Source organism: Bipolaris sorokiniana, assembly GCF_000338995.1.
Source record: "Bipolaris sorokiniana ND90Pr unplaced genomic scaffold COCSAscaffold_19, whole genome shotgun sequence".
NCBI classification, from domain to species: Eukaryota; Fungi; Ascomycota; class Dothideomycetes; order Pleosporales; family Pleosporaceae; genus Bipolaris; species Bipolaris sorokiniana.
In genome coordinates this window covers 110922-125978 of record NW_006911913.1, presented here as the reverse complement: position 1 = coordinate 125978, position 15057 = coordinate 110922, and the positions used below count along the sequence as shown (strand labels likewise).

Sequence of the window (15057 nt, the reverse complement as noted above, 5' to 3'; positions counted from 1 at the left end):
TATACGCTTCCTTTGTCCAACCAAGATCTGTAACAGGACCATCAAAGAACCCTGTGAAGTCACATATATGCCTGGATGCTGGTTACCCCGCGAGTAAACCCTGTTTGCTTTCCACCCTATCAAAAAAAATCAATGTCTTCCATCTCTTCATCGCAAATATCTCCGAAGTCTTCGGGTGCATTTTTACACGACCAGACCTTGTACCAATCTGATGAACCAGACTGTAAATCAGCAGAGACTTCGTCTAGTCATGCTCGCCGTAACTCGGCTTGTTCCGAAAAGATGGCCCAAGTTGCACAATCACAAGCCGATGTTGTTGCAACAATCCGACAGCCCAGCCTTGCGGGATCACAGCAGACGAGCGGTTCTAGTGGTGTAATCGGTTTGCCTAGCGTAATCGACCCATCTCTCTTCGATGATTGCTTTGATCTAAATCAGTTCACTGCTAACCATTGCTTTACGAACGGTATCCTTAATTTCGATAATCTTGACTGGGCTGCAACGAATGACCCTGACTTGGCTGCCAACGGTCCCGATGCTAAGCAGTTTCAATACACTGACCTCTTGCAGAATGATCAACCTGAAATTGGCTTAGAGCTATCGTACGCTCCGCCCGAGCAGTACAACAATTTACAATATACGGCTGAGTCTGAATATGACATTGGGCATGTACTAAACTCGCTCGAACCAGTCTCTAGGGAATTATATGGTAATGTACCTCTAGGGTCAAATGTCTGGGACATAACTTCATGGACGACATCGGAACATGATGGTGCCACCCTAGGACTCTCAGCACTTCCTGGCGGCACTCAATATATGCCGGAAATGTTACAATATCCAAGCGTTAGCCAAGCACGACAGATGTATCCTGATCCATCTGCTTCACTATATCCGACTCAGCCTTATCTCCAGTTCTCACAGCAACAATATTCACAACAATACCCTGCATACCCTCCAATCCCAATCGAGCACTATAAAGTAGCAAAGCAAATGGAAGCACAGCCAGTAAAAAAGCGGAAACGTTCGGCATATAGCACGGACTCGGACGACGACGTACCTACTACTATGCGACCACGAGAGGATAAACTTGTAAAAGTCATCTCGTCACCAGATGCCTCCCGCAAACAATCCTTGGTTTCCGACGACGGCTCTCTAAGCCAACCCGTCAGTAGGGGCGTCCTGAAAGCTGGTGAAAAGCCAAAGAAATGCGAGGATAAACCTTGGGTCCGTATCAATCACACCACCAAGGGCGAAACGACTCGCACAGCTCGAATCAATCAGCACGCACAGGAGGGCCATAAATACAAGGCCAAGAGACTCCCTTATGGGGATTGGGAATCGACACACTATACGTTTGAGTACAGCAAGAACAATGGCATGCACGAGTTCAAGAAGCGCACCATGTCTGCCCGTCAGATCCACGAGTACATTACACAGTATCCTGGCGATAATCTCCGTATCTGGATCCAACCTGTAGCTTCTGATTCAGCGCGTCGATATGCATCTGCATCCCATAGCCATTGCCGATTCGAGAAGTGCCCAATGCGAAAGTACACTGGCAAAGGTACAGCAGAAGTAGGCAACTACCGAGTTGCTTTTGACGAGAAGCACAAGACATATGGACCGGGTGTAGTCGACCCATATGATTGTGTTGGCTACGTCCATCTGTACTGCATGGAGCGCTTCCTAGACTTTGCATACATTTGCCAGATTGCAGATGTGAGAGTGGACCAGCGCGTGAGCATGGAGAAAGAGCCCAAAGGACATTTTGCCTCTGCATTCGGCCCCAAGCACCATCATGAAGCAGCTGTAGCGAAGAAGTTTATCAACGCTGCCAGGAGAGGCCGGCTTGCCGAGACACCTGAGTTTGCAAACTACCCTGTTCATGAAGAATATGCCCGGGGTGCGCCCAAGCCACATGAACGTACGCTGGTCTACGCTCTATACGACATGAACATTAAACACCGTGCAAAGTCGCAGATGAAGCAATTCATCCTCCAACGCACAATCCGGCCTGGCTCTTTCACCGTGCACCGCGGTGACATGGAGGTGAAGCTTGTAGACAAGAAGATCGAGCGGCTCCCTGCTTTCAAAGAGTTCTTGAAAGACGGATCGAAAAAAGACTTTGATTACTCAGCTTACTACGACAAGTTTCATCCAGAGATCAAGGAACGAATCAAGGAATGCATGGTACTCCGGGAGCAGTTGATCGCCGAAGGCGGAGTGGAGAGTAGTACTAAACGCTCTCGACGACCCCGACGCGACTCACTTAAAGATTCAGAAGACGAAATCGTGATACCCTCCAAGAAACCAAAAAAGCGAAGAGTCGATGATTCAGACTCCTCCGACTCCTCCCCTCCATCCCGCAAGTCTCGCTCCAAAAAGCCCACAATCACCTTCGACGCCCCCTCCCTCGGCCCGTCCCCATCCCGCCCCAACACTCTCCGCCAAAAACCTCCCATCAACTACTTGGAACCCCACGACACCCTCCCCTCCCCTCGCGCCACCACCAGCACCCTAGCACCCGCTCTCTCCTCATCCACCATCCCACCACTCATCTCCACCACCTTTCCACCGCCCAGCTCCGCGACCTTCCTATCACCCAGCTCCGCCCGCAAAGAAAGCTGTAGCGCCCTCTTCCCCACCAACGACACCGAGTGGGCGAACTTCGACCTCGCCCCGCTCGACGGCACCGAAACTTACCTGACACAAGCACAGATTGATGCGCTGCTTAATGCGGCGTATCGTCGCAAGTCGAGTACGTTGAGTATGGGACCAATAGGAGCCACTTCACCTCTTCTGACGCCACCGCTGAGTAAGTCGTCTTCGCTGGTTGCGCCACCGTTGCTGGGAGCTCGGACTGATGCGGCGGCGCTGCGCAGGGCGAGCTTCAATGCGAAGCCCGTATCGGCGTGTAGGGAGTTTAGGGTGGAGGACCCACCGGTTTGTGTGGCGGAAGGGAGAGAGTTGAGGAGGAGCAGGAGGGGGAAGGTGGAGAGGGGTTGATGTGAGGGATGCTTGGGGTTTGTCAGCATGGTAGGGAGGTGTGAGTGACTTAGGGTAGATATTGATCTGTAGTTTTTGGATTAAATAGAAGAACTGTTAGTGTGTAGGGTCTATCTTTCCTTATCGTCTACCCAATGAAGTGCCTTTTCACTAGACTGAGTTTCTCTGTGCTGAGCGTGATTGTGTTGCTCATTATTATTTATTCCAGGTCCCGTAACAAGTTTCCCGTCACACAATATTCGTTGAAGCATTTGATCGGCTAGCTTACGTGAACGGCAGCGCCACGGGTCGGAGTATCAGAGCACTCTACGAACCTTGGTATCTTGTCTACTAGTAGTCCTGAGGCTAGCCTCCCACGAATGACGCCGTTGACAGATGAAGCGTGCGGCCGTAAAGCAACGAGCCAGCGCTTCAGCCCTGCCAAGGCGACGAGCATATATGTCACGAGGAAGACGGACGGCCCGTCTACGGAGCCCGAAAAAACAAATTCAAAGAGGGCACAAGTGATTGGACGGCTGGTGGAACAGATGGACTCGTGTGTAGCCGCGCGGATGATGATGGAATCTCAGCCATTCAGCATGCAAAGGCACCGCCATGGCTACCCAACAATCCACCTCAACATGTTCCTTATTCCTGCCCAGGTGACTAGTAAGCCCTTGATTATTCTTCTCCGCTCATAATTGCTGAGCAATCTTTTCGTCCCTGCGATTTCATCAGCAAACTCTACGCTCAGAGGTCCTTCGCTTATACCACACATGTGTACTAATACCCAGGCACGGCACGTCCTTGTCGACTAATAATACCCCGTCGCATTATCGTATTGCATCACCGCCCCACCAGGCTGGCTACATACCAGCCCTCATCTCTCGCCTCTGTGTACGAACATTGTACGTAGTAAGACAACATGGCTTCGCGTAATTCGACGCCATTGCGCTCGCGTTCCTCTTCCAACAGCACCTCGTCTTCCGATGCCACCATGATGGACGCAGCGCCGCAATCCCCAAGCGGCCCAGCCCGTCTCCGCAACCCTTCGTACGGCCATCTCCCCACACCCACGACAACGCATATGCACTCGCTCAACACCCGGCCCGATCCGTCCTTTTCGCTCCTCTTGTCGCTTCCCAGAGAGCTACGGGACCGCGTCTATGTATTTGCTCTCGTCTCAGACTCGCCCTTTTGGTGGCCATCCAAATCGCCAGACACCGACCATCACAATGTCAGCGCCAGCCTTCTTCGCACCAACAAGCAGGTGTACAGCGAGTCAATCGAAATTCTGTACTCGCAGAACAGGTTTCTGTTTACCCACCCTAGCGACTGCAACGTATTCCGCGTGGTCGCATCTTCCGCTTCCGTCAATATAACGAGTATCTATTTCCGCATTAGACAGAAAGACTTGAAGCTATGGACCGCGTATCTGGGAAGCAAACAAGCAGAGAGGAGTTTGAAGGGCGATCTCCCTAAGCTAAAGAGTCTATGGGTGTTTCTGAGGTGTGGCGCAATGGGGCTGCCTGCTGCGTTTGGGAGTCTGCAAGCTGCGCCTGTGGGTGCTTTGGGAGGACCGGGAGGACACGCTCAAGCTTTGCCCATCGCCTTGGGACAGCAGATGCATGCCCTTCAGCAACAGGTTCAGAACCTCACGCAGGTCATGGCCAATGCGAATGCACAGGTTGCTCTTGGAGGCAATCAAGCCCAAACAGGAGGCAACCAGCTTCCACCTCCCCCGCCCCCAGCACCGGCAATACCCTTTTTGCAGTTTGCACAAGGCCCCTTGGGACTAGGTGGACCTCATCATGGTCATCACCATCATCAGAACCACCCTCCGCATGTCAACTTGCTTGCGCAACAACAGTTGCAGATGCACCAGCAAGCCAGCATTCATCCACCACTGTTCCACGCGCCACATCATATTGGGTCCATGGTAAATCCACAAGCGAACAGAACAGATCCACGTGATTCACATACTCTATTCTCCACGTTTCTCCGCTTCGAGCGAGAGCTAGGTATTGAATCGCTCTGCCTGAATCTTCGTGATGCTCTGTATTCCGGCCCATCCACATCGATGAACTTTGATTCGTCTTCCAGCAGTGATGCTTCATCAGCAGCAGGGAGCCCCCCAATGGCATCCAGCAACGAGCCCCGACCCGAGGTCAAGATAGTGTGCATCGTCCATATTCCGCGTAGGATAATGGAGCGAGTGGTCGCACTTCACCCAGATGAGTTGGTTGTAGACGCCAAAACTCAAGATGCGAGGACGCGGTTCAGGAAACTGCATGGCATCGAGGTTAGTTTGGAGTTGAATGGATGCCCTCCGCTACGTCCGGGGCAAGATGCGACATACCATGGTGACATGCATGCGCATGAGCACTAAGTGTTTGGTGTCGCATTTTTTGTATATTGTCGGTGGACTTTTTTTCAAGTTGTAGTACAAGATACCCGTATAAGGACATGGATGCTCCTCGAGACAAAAATTGATTTCAGCTTTGCTTTCACATCAGGACATGTAGTTCTCGCTCACCATCACATTAGTTTCTCATCGCCTGTCGTTTGCAGTGCTGCAAAAGATAACTGTTTGCGCTTTCTACGCACTTGAAATCTCACTTCTGACCGATTCTCTACAACTACATCATCCACTGAACTAGCGACTGTAAGTATGGACTACACCAACATGCCTCTAACCCCCCCTCAAGTCGAATCCGAAGCCCATGAATCAGTCGACACCATCTCGACAATCGATCCATATAACCTACTCAACCTAACCGTCATCACACCCTGCTCCTCCGCCCCCAACGCCCACAATCTCGCACTCCCAATGCTCTACCACCTCCTCACCTGCGGCCACATTATCACCATCAACCACCCTGACCGGCGCTGCGCCCGTAACTGTCACCACACCATTCCCACTCCCTCGTCGCACTCCAGCGAATTCCCAGAGCCACAGTGTGCGTACATTTCTTCCATTCCCTCCGACCATCTCCTTCTCCTTAACAATTTTACTTCACAGACAAAGCGACGATAAAACCACCTTCACCGATGCCTGCACCGATATCCATACCGACACCATCTACTGCGAGATCTGCACGGGAATCCCGTTTGATAACTAATACACTATGTTGCCTCCCCCAAGCCGCTTTCATCCTCGCCGCTGTCTAGCGCTCTCGCGCGCCATTATTGCTGGCGCAACGATGCTTCCCGCGTCGGATATAGAAGAACTGTTGTGTCCTGTGTTGTACGTGCCGGGACGCGTGCCGCATGAGTTGAAGTGTGGACATAGGGTTTGGTGTTTGCCGGAGAGGCGGTGCGGGGTTAATTGTAGGGATGTGGGATGGAAGGAGGTGGATGAGGTTGTTTGTAAGGAGTGTGTGGGGAGGGGAGAGAGGGTGCATGGGAGGTATTGGGGGGTTGAAGTGAAGGTGAGATGAGGTGAGGGGGTGAGGGGGTTTGGGCGTTTGTTTGGAGGAGGTGAGCGAATGGAGATTCACTAGGTGTTCACAATGTTTTGATCACTTTGCAGTTATAAGTTGGAGTGTTTGATCCGAATTGTGTAAAGCGAATACACAGAAGTACACTCAACTACGATCACAGCAAAGAGAAATAATCAATCAAGACGAATACCGACGCCTCAATGGCGAGACAGCAGTCTACCACATCCAGGCGCTCGTCCCAAAGCCGGAATGCTTCCAGAGTCAGGTCATCGCGGTCAGCGTCACCAAGTTCAAAGGCCGCGGAAATGGGAACGTTGCCGAAGTTGAAGCTGAAACTCAGGCTCAATCTCAATAATCCAGAAAAGAAGACAAATCCGTTTCCTACGATGGTGGACGACCAGAGTACAGGCTACAGCAGTGACCTTCCACAGTACCCTGCTTCGCAGCAGTCAGCGAACACGCGAACTGGACGGACATTACATAAACCGCAGCATGAGGATGTCATACAGGGCAGTGACTATGACCAGTTGATGGGTCTTAGCTCTCAGGGCTTTGGTGACGACGACATCAAGTTTCAGCCAGATTTCTTGAGTGATTTGCGTAAGTGTATCTCCTCGGGAAACCTATACAAGGGCGCACTGCTAAACAACACAGCACATGCCTTGGCTAACGCCCAAGGGTACTCGGGAACCTTCTCATCAAACAAGCGTCAGAAAAAGCGAAGCGTGGGTCGTCCACGCCGCAAACAACCCTCGTTCACATCCCACCTGGATAAGGTCAGCGAGGAAGAAGACTGGCCATCGTCATCCACTCTCCCAGCTCAGTCTTCTCTCGAGCATACCTGCTTCCAACCAAGCCAGGACGTCTACGACATCTTGAATAGCCTCAAGGCTACCACCAAAACCCACATAGATCTCCCCAGTCTCAGCAACACCAACGACCCGGACGCCATCCAACCCTACAGCGCCGAGCTTCTCACCCACCTCTACATAACATGCTACCACCAAAACCTCTGGAACCTCTGTGACCTGATCACTGACACCTGGATCCGCGCCTTCCACTCTCGCCGCAAAAAAGCTTACACAGACCCCGCCTACACCCTCTGGCGCTCCAACAAAGCCCTCGAAAACCGCAAACGCAAAGCCCACCGCGCCCGACTTACCGGTGTACTCATCCCCTCAGAATTCGACCCTAACCCCCGAAACCTGGGTCTCGGCCCCACAGACCCCGACCTTGACGCCAACATAACAGACACGCACATCGACCTCCTCAACCTCCTCTACCACCACACGCCCCCCACCTGCGGCGCACGCATGCTGTGGGCCGACGCGCTAGCGCTGGCAGGCGATCAGACGGAAAAAGAGATGGAGACGGCGCAGAGGAGGGGGGTGGAGGTGCATCCGGATTTAGTGTGGAATGTTATGCAGAGTGGATTGAGGATGGTGAGGAGGCGGTTGACGATGAAGTGTGAGGAGGGTACTGAGGGGGCGTGGTGTAGGCGGTATCATGAGCATGGGAGGCATGGAAAGGAGGGGGAGAGGTGTTATAGGGAGGTTGCTGCGGAGGAGGAGGAGGAGTAGGGGGTGGGAAAGGTGGGAGGGGAAAGGGATGGGGAGGAGGATGCAAGATGAAGTGTGTCAATTTGGAAGATAGTACAGATGTCCATGCCTAAGGCAAATCTTTTGGAGGGATAGGGAGTTAGCAGGTGACGGACTTGGGATGGGGTTGCTTAGCACCAGCATAGTCAACGGCGGTTCGGAAAAGTACATATCAGACTTATGTTCTGGAGAGATAGCAGAATTTTCGGCGCCAGCCTGTTTGTGAGCACAAAGAAACGTGTTTTGTGCAAGTGGGTTCTGTATCTATTGCCGCAGTGGGGAGTTGTTGTGGGTGAGTGGGAATCAGTGGGCACGGAAAAGTATCCGGGCGATAATTTTTGCTTCACTCCAGCGAGTATATAGTCAAAGACAATGATGACTGACAGTGAATCCTGCAATTCCCTGACATTTACAATACGTGCAAGATGGTGTCGTACTTTGGTATCTTGTTTGCTCCTCCAGTACGCCCTCGCACTTTCCACTTCCTCACAATCCTTACCACTAACCTCAAAGCAGTGAAGCGCCATGCACACAACCTCCGCTTCCAAGCCCTCTAATAACAACTACATCTAGCCTGAATAACCAAGGAGACAGGTCGACATGAGTTTCTCCGTCCCCAGCGGTTTTGCCGTCCACCAACATGCCTCCAGTTGAGCTTGATCCCCATTTCGCTCACAGGACCCCTCAAATATTGACGGTAACAACAATCCTTCTCGTAAAACGGAAGAATTCTTTGACTCACGCGGCCGTGAATTGAGCCGCATCCATGGAGTATAAATGGGGCATCCCCAACATTGGCGCCTTGGAAGATACCCACCTAGTCATGGAAGATGCCCACGACTGCCCCCAACTCCGACAGCAGATTTAGTCAGCCACGCGACCCCCAGTTATAGACATCCCAACAAGAAGCATATCCGTCAGCCAGGTTCCGTTATGTGGCGTGATAACCGCAGTCGGGCACCTCGCTACGGCCGATGTTACCTGCACGATGCTACCGGAGTCGCACAACGAGCCGCGGCCGCAAAAACTGGAGCGCCGTCATACACCGAGTGCTCATAGACATCACCCGTACGAACACGACAAGACCATAACATTGACGTAAAGATTATGCTAGACAATCAACCGATAGCACGATGTCGGCTTTGCTTAGGAGGAAGCTTCAAAGTTTTGGCACACACATGATGAGCTTGGTTTTGCACCAAGCTTTGGATCGTAGCTTTTCCCTTCCATTGTAGGAAGCCCAGCCAAGGCGCTTGCGGTCACACCGATACGCCAGTGGAGCTCCGACTGGCAAGAATCAACGTCGGACGTGCTTCTTGTTTTATGTTGGGTCATCTGCTGCCCTGCATACAAACCAAGCGCAAAGCTTTGCGGAGAAAGAGCAAAAGCCGGTGGGTTCTGGAGACTTTTTTTTATCACCTTGGCAGCTTCATCAGACGGCCCAGCCGGGGCGCTCAATTTTGCCAAGCTTTGTGCCTGCGAGTCAGACGTTGTTCTCGCAACGAGAGGCTCTTGTCGTGTGTGTCGGATGGTGCTTTCTGGTCACTTTGCCACCATGCTTGATCCTTGACAGCCGATGCATGCGGGCCGCTTTCCAACTTGCCAAACCAGGAACGCGGAGAATGACATACGTATGGCTGGGGTGACGATCACCACGTGTTGTCGGCAAGCACAACACCCAACATTACATGAAAAGACCCCACGTAAGTATGTACAACCAAAAGTCTATTCAACACCGTTTGAGTCGGAGAAGCACTCGAAAGTCGGCAGATGCATTTGGAGGAGCCAAGCAGTTAGCGCAGGTGAAGGATTTGGAGCCGCATCGCTTGACACCACACCGCCGCCATGGGGCTTATCCGTGAGCTTAATTTCAAAAGCCGAAGTTCTGCCCAGACACCCGTTCGGGGGTATTTCTGCCGCGCGACCAAGCTCGTCACGAGGCATGGTCAGCATGAGCGTCCCTACTTTACCCGTCAAGGCTGTTCTGCGTCGGGCATTCCCAACGATACCATAGGCTGTAACGGCAGTTCTCCGGCCGCTATCAATTATTGCACGCAGCTTCCTGCCTGGGCTGGTTTAAAAAAAAGCGTGGGAGGCGGGATCGATTGGGGAATGATGCGGGGTTTCCTGGGTGGTGGTGCCAATAACTGACTCGGTGCTTAGCCCAACTCCAAGCTCCACAAGACGCACCAACAAGGAAGCTTTCTCCACTCAAGCCTTAATGGGCCACTGAGCAAGTCTGGGCGTGCGACCTGCAGCACGACCTGCTGTGCGATAGGCCATGGGCTGGTCGTTCGGTTCCTTATGACAAGAAGATACGCGGTCGAGTTGCCCAACACGGCCAAGTTGCAACGCTCGCAAACGCCGACAACGCGCTTGACCTATCGTACGTCGGGCAAAGTAATGTTGAGAAGACCGACCTGTATCCCGCCCGTCGGGCGAGAAGCCGCCCCTTGACATTGACTGAACGTGGAGTTACACCGGGGCAGAATTTTCTGGGGTCTATCAGGGATGGTGTGGTATGATGGCCTGGTAGCCTTAATCTCTCCGCATGTCGTACCCCACACCACCTTCTTACTGTATACATATAAGAAGCTCGCACATTTTCCTGGATTTCGAGTCTCTACTGCCTTTCCACGCTGCTGGACAGACCCAGGTTTCGCAGCTCTAGAGTAACTGAACCACCACTTTATACGAGCAGCCGCAAAATCTTGCACAGCATGTGGAACCCCTGGCGTGAGAACTTGAAGGACACCCCCAAGGAGAGCCTTAACTGGCGTCTCTGGTATGGTGTCTTTGGTAAGAATTTACCGTCTTTCTCCCATTCGTCTTGTCGCTAACAATAGCGCAGTCTTTGGAATCATGGGTGCTGCCCGTGGTATCGACGAAGGTCTGATTGGCACAACGGCCGAACTCATTCCTTTCCAGAAGAAGTTTGGTCTTGAAGACCAGCACAAGAGCGAGCACGAAAAGGCAGAGCTCTTGTCTAACATCACCTCCATGGTGCAGATGGGATCCATTCTAGGATCCTTGATCGCCTTCTTCATCACTGACAAGATTGGCCGTCTCTGGGCTACACGCCAGCTCTGCCTCATCTGGGTCATTGGTATCACCATCTTCCTCACCAGCTCCTTGACTGGATCTATTGGCCAGATCTACGTTGGAAGATTTATCGCTGGTGTTGGAATCGGCCAAACTACTGTCGTTGCTCCTACCTACCTTGCCGAGACTGCACCAAGGGCTATCCGAGGTCTCTGTGTTGGTGCATTCGCTGGTTCCGTATACATTGGTATCATGCTTGCCTACTTTGCATCTTGGGGCTCGTCCATCCACATCTCGTCCAAGACCGACGCCCAGTGGCTCATCCCCAACAGCATGCATCTCATGTTCGCCGGCATCATTTTCTTCCTCTCTTGCTTTGCCAAGGAGAGTCCTCGTTGGTTGATCAAGGTTGGTCGCCATGAGGATGCTCTTAAGAACTTGTCTCTTCTTCGCCAGCTTCCCGAAGACCACCCCTACGTCACTTCTGAGATCATGGACATCAACGACCAGCTCAACCGTGAGCGTGAGGCTACCATGGGCACATCCTGGCTCGGACCGGTCCGTGAGCTGTTTAGCAGCAAGGCCAACCTCTACCGTATCCAGCTTTCCGTCTTTTCACAACTGCTCTCACAATGGTCCGGCGCGAACAGTATGTGTTGCCTGCGCATATAACTTTTTGCGATATTTGCTAACTCTGTGAAGGCATCACCATCTATGCACCTCGATACTTTGCAATGATGGGTAAGACTGGCCGAAGCGAGAAGCTCTTTGCAACTGCCATCTTTGGTGTTGTCAAGTTTGTCAGTTCCATGCTCTGCGCCTTCTTCCTGATTGATTACATTGGTCGCAAGCGCTCTCTGTCTGCCGGTATCTCACTGCAGCTCGTATCCATGCTGTACATGGCCATCTTTCTGCTCATCGACACCGGCATCGGTGAGGAGGGTGCCGTACAAACCTCAAGCCAGAAACATGCCGCCATGGGCGCCATTGTCATGATCTACTTCTCCGGTTTCGGATGGGCTCTAGGATGGAACTCGATCCAGTATCTGATCAACTCCGAGATCTACCCTCTTCGTCTCCGTGCGCTCGGTGGCTCCATCGCCATGACATTCCACTTTGTCAACCAGTACGGAAACTCCAAGGCCGTGCCCCTCATGTTCATTTCCATGACCCACGGCGGCACTATGCTCTTCTTCTCGTGCGTCACCGCAATTGGTCTTGTCTGGGTCTGGTTCTTCCTCCCCGAGACCTCTGGCAAGTCGCTTGAGTCGCTCGACGAAATGTTCAATCTGCCCTGGTACCTCATTGGTCGCAAGGGCGCAGAGCTTACCCGCGGCACGGGTGCCATGTCTGAGATTCTCGACCATGCTGGCGAGAAGGCTACCACGGTCGAGATGGAGAATGCTGAGACGCAGAACCATCGCGCTGAAGCCAAGGCGTAGGGATCTATGGAGTAGAGTAGTGTATATAGAGTTTTTGCTAGTAATGGCGTGCAAGTAATTGATATGAAGTCATGAATGTACATGATATGAAGGATTTGCCTTTTCTTATTTGCCTCGCGCTCTTGTGCATCGTCATGACCCTAACATGAAATGGGGAATTTCTCATTTAACTCGGTAATTTCTTGGAAAAGGTTGGCGGAAAGAGCACATCTGCGAATGTAGCTAAGAAAAGAATCGCAAGATGATTGAAGAATACCCTTCTGGAAAGTAGAGACTATACTACTCTGGTCTGGTTTACAATAAGCCAGGTAAAATATACTAAGGATGGGGATCACGTGAGGACAGCATTGAAGGCGCGTGTGTCGGGATGTAGAAATATGTAACATCTACCAAATTTACCATAACTCCGCCACGTGCATTAATGTCAGTTTACTTGAGTATCCTTAGCGAGCAATGACACTCTAATACATTAACATGTTACTTTTTCCATCTATACAACTGCTCAATGCCTCGGCCGTTGCACCCCATCAAGACTCAATCCCGCACTGTCTATGACACAATCCCACAAGACAGGGAAGCCGCCAATAACAACCGCATCCAGGACAAAAAACGCACTTACTTGGAACTAGGCTGCAGCGCAAACCCGAGCTTGACTTTCTTGGGGTTCGTAAAGTCGTGAATGACATACTTGCCCTTGAAAAAGTTTGTGCCGAAGAGATGGAAATCCACACCTCCACCAATGTTCTGCAGTCCACCCAGACAGATCTTACCGGCGTCATCGACGGGCTGCGAAATGAGTTGGCAACCAGGCGTGAAGAACTTGCGGCCGCCGATAACGACGGTCCAGCCTGGGGGCTTGCTGTTGCAGGGGATCGTGTAGCCTTGTTCATCCTTTGTGACTGCGCCGGGGATATGCGAGTACCACTCCTTGACGATATCCGGGTCTGTGAAACTAACATCCGTGCCAGAATTCAAATGAATGTTCATCTTGCGCGGCGCAGTCTTAGCGTGCTGGTCGCCAACGCTCCAGCCTTCGCCATAGAAGCTGTAGGCGGCCCAGTAGTCTTCGAGGACGTTGTCGACCCACGTGATAGCCCCGCTGATTTTCTTCTGGTTGATGAAGCCGAATTCGAAGACGCCGTGCCCCTTTGTGTGGGCGACGGCAAAGACGGGTTTTGCGAGCTGCGGGAGCGCGTTGACGAACCAAGTGTTTTCTGTGCCCATGTCGCCGAGGAAGTTGTATTCCGTGGGGCCGAGCCCGAGGAAGCCGTCCACAGTCTTGTCGTCTGTGAGACCCTCAATAGCTTGGGTGGCGGCTCCAAAGGTTGTTTTGGCGGTTATGCCGCCGACGGTTACTGTGGGTGTTGGTGTTAGTATATCTGGGTTGCGTTTTTTTGCAGTATGGAGAATTTACTGGGCTCAACGTATAAATCGCCTTCTGCCTGCGCATTGGCGCCGTCATATCCAATGGAGAAATTACCCGGTTTCTTATGGGCAGGGTTGGTGTCGTAGACTGCGTGGCTGACAGTCTGGTTCTTGGGAATAACGGAGGAATACACCCAGCTTGACAAAGCGTTAGCATAAAATCCATTAGTTACCCATATGTGGCTGAGGTGACTTACGTATCGGAAGATGACGTCGTACCGAAGAGACGGAAGGTCTTGCCAGCAATCTGCACGGGATACACAAACATCGTGTCCCACGGGTCAGGACTTTTACCAAATGCAGTGCCAGTGGCCTGGCGAGCAGCCAGCGTGGCGTGTCTCTTAACCGCAAACTGGTTCGCAGCCTCTGCGAGCTTGGGGTGTACCTCGACGCCGAAACTGCGCTTGATGTTGACGATGTGCTCGAGCTGGTGCATGGGGGCTCCATGGACTTCTTTCGACTCTAGAGTAAAAGAGGCGCCAGCTGTTTTGAGTTGAGTATTAGCTAAGCTCGCGCAAGTCTTTTTAATTGTAGGAATTTGGTTCAACGTACCATCTGGGACAGGTGTCGCAGTAACTGCGCCGGTGTAGGCGAGTATAGCAATGGCTTTAGCGAGGGTCAACATGATGAGAGCGACTGGCTATCTATTAACAACAAAATGAATGTGATCTATAGTCTATTACGAAAACGATGGTGGTGTGTAGTATATACAATTAGAACCGAGAGTGAGGTGACTGCCAGAAGTATCATTTCGAATGCGAAGTCAATGGTCGTCTTATATGAAGCATTACCAACGATGTTACTGTGAAATGACATTCCTGCTCGTAAGGCCTGGACTGGGTATCCAAAAGTTAATTGCGGTTTTGTAGAGCACTAAATGATCATAGCTCCAAGTATTCTGACAGTGGCTGGTGATTTTTAGTGTTCGGACAGAGGGCCCGACGATGTTCAATTTCGCAGTCAGTCGGACGGTGACAGGGTAGGCATGTCAGCTTACCATGTAATTTCAGTGCCGTATCACGACCCACACGCTAAACCCAAAACAAGGAGCGCTTACGCAATGTAGCTAAATACTTTCTGAATAGTTATCTTTAGAATACGTTTAGAACACGTCTACAACAT

At 51.8% G+C, this 15057-nt stretch overlaps 6 protein-coding genes across 6 annotated transcripts; 5 read left to right on the top strand and 1 right to left on the bottom strand.

The window, feature by feature from the left end:
• Positions 1-1065: 1065 nt before the first annotated feature.
• COCSADRAFT_154074 (uncharacterized protein) lies at positions 1066-3362 on the top strand (the record flags this gene model as incomplete). The annotated part of the gene is made up of 2 exons (XM_007707468.1): positions 1066-3272; positions 3328-3362. One exon carries the CDS (start codon positions 1066-1068, stop codon positions 3004-3006), a length of 1941 nt encoding a protein of 646 aa, XP_007705658.1. The 3' UTR covers positions 3007-3272; positions 3328-3362.
• Positions 3363-4072: 710 nt separating this feature from the next.
• Positions 4073-5374, top strand: COCSADRAFT_103415 (uncharacterized protein; the record flags this gene model as incomplete). The annotated part of the gene is made up of 2 exons (XM_007707467.1): positions 4073-4630; positions 4673-5374. The coding sequence occupies 2 exons, from the start codon at positions 4073-4075 to the stop codon at positions 5372-5374; spliced, it is 1260 nt and encodes a 419-aa protein (XP_007705657.1).
• Positions 5375-5671: 297 nt separating this feature from the next.
• On the top strand, positions 5672-6107 carry COCSADRAFT_165374 (uncharacterized protein; the record flags this gene model as incomplete). The annotated part of the gene is made up of 2 exons (XM_007707466.1): positions 5672-5949; positions 6008-6107. 2 exons carry the CDS (start codon positions 5672-5674, stop codon positions 6105-6107), a joined length of 378 nt encoding a protein of 125 aa, XP_007705656.1.
• Positions 6108-6536: 429 nt separating this feature from the next.
• On the top strand, positions 6537-8008 carry COCSADRAFT_154068 (uncharacterized protein; the record flags this gene model as incomplete). The annotated part of the gene is made up of 2 exons (XM_007707465.1): positions 6537-7019; positions 7107-8008. Exons 1-2 carry the CDS (start codon positions 6629-6631, stop codon positions 8006-8008), a joined length of 1293 nt encoding a protein of 430 aa, XP_007705655.1. The 5' UTR covers positions 6537-6628.
• Positions 8009-10663: 2655 nt separating this feature from the next.
• Positions 10664-12604, top strand: COCSADRAFT_41671 (uncharacterized protein). The gene is made up of 3 exons (XM_007707359.1): positions 10664-10825; positions 10878-11717; positions 11771-12604. The coding sequence occupies exons 1-3, from the start codon at positions 10747-10749 to the stop codon at positions 12508-12510; spliced, it is 1659 nt and encodes a 552-aa protein (XP_007705549.1). The 5' UTR covers positions 10664-10746; the 3' UTR covers positions 12511-12604.
• A 521-nt stretch (positions 12605-13125) lies between these two features.
• On the bottom strand, positions 13126-14568 carry COCSADRAFT_348706 (uncharacterized protein; the record flags this gene model as incomplete). The annotated part of the gene is made up of 4 exons (XM_007707464.1): positions 14488-14568; positions 14133-14418; positions 13925-14073; positions 13126-13865 (listed from the first exon to the last, which is right to left on the bottom strand). Exons 1-4 carry the CDS (start codon positions 14558-14560, stop codon positions 13126-13128), a joined length of 1248 nt encoding a protein of 415 aa, XP_007705654.1. The 5' UTR covers positions 14561-14568.
• Between the last annotated feature and the right edge of the window lie 489 nt (positions 14569-15057).

Excerpts from the sequence above, each read along its gene's own strand:
- COCSADRAFT_41671 (XM_007707359.1), top strand. The coding sequence starts at position 10,747 with ATGTGGAACCCCTGGCGTGAGAACTTGAAGGACACCCCCAAGGAGAGC. Across the intron at positions 10,826-10,877 it reads TCTCTGGTATGGTGTCTTTG|TCTTTGGAATCATGGGTGCT; the intron begins GTAAGAATTTAC and ends ACAATAGCGCAG. Across the intron at positions 11,718-11,770 it reads ACAATGGTCCGGCGCGAACA|GCATCACCATCTATGCACCT; the intron begins GTATGTGTTGCC and ends AACTCTGTGAAG.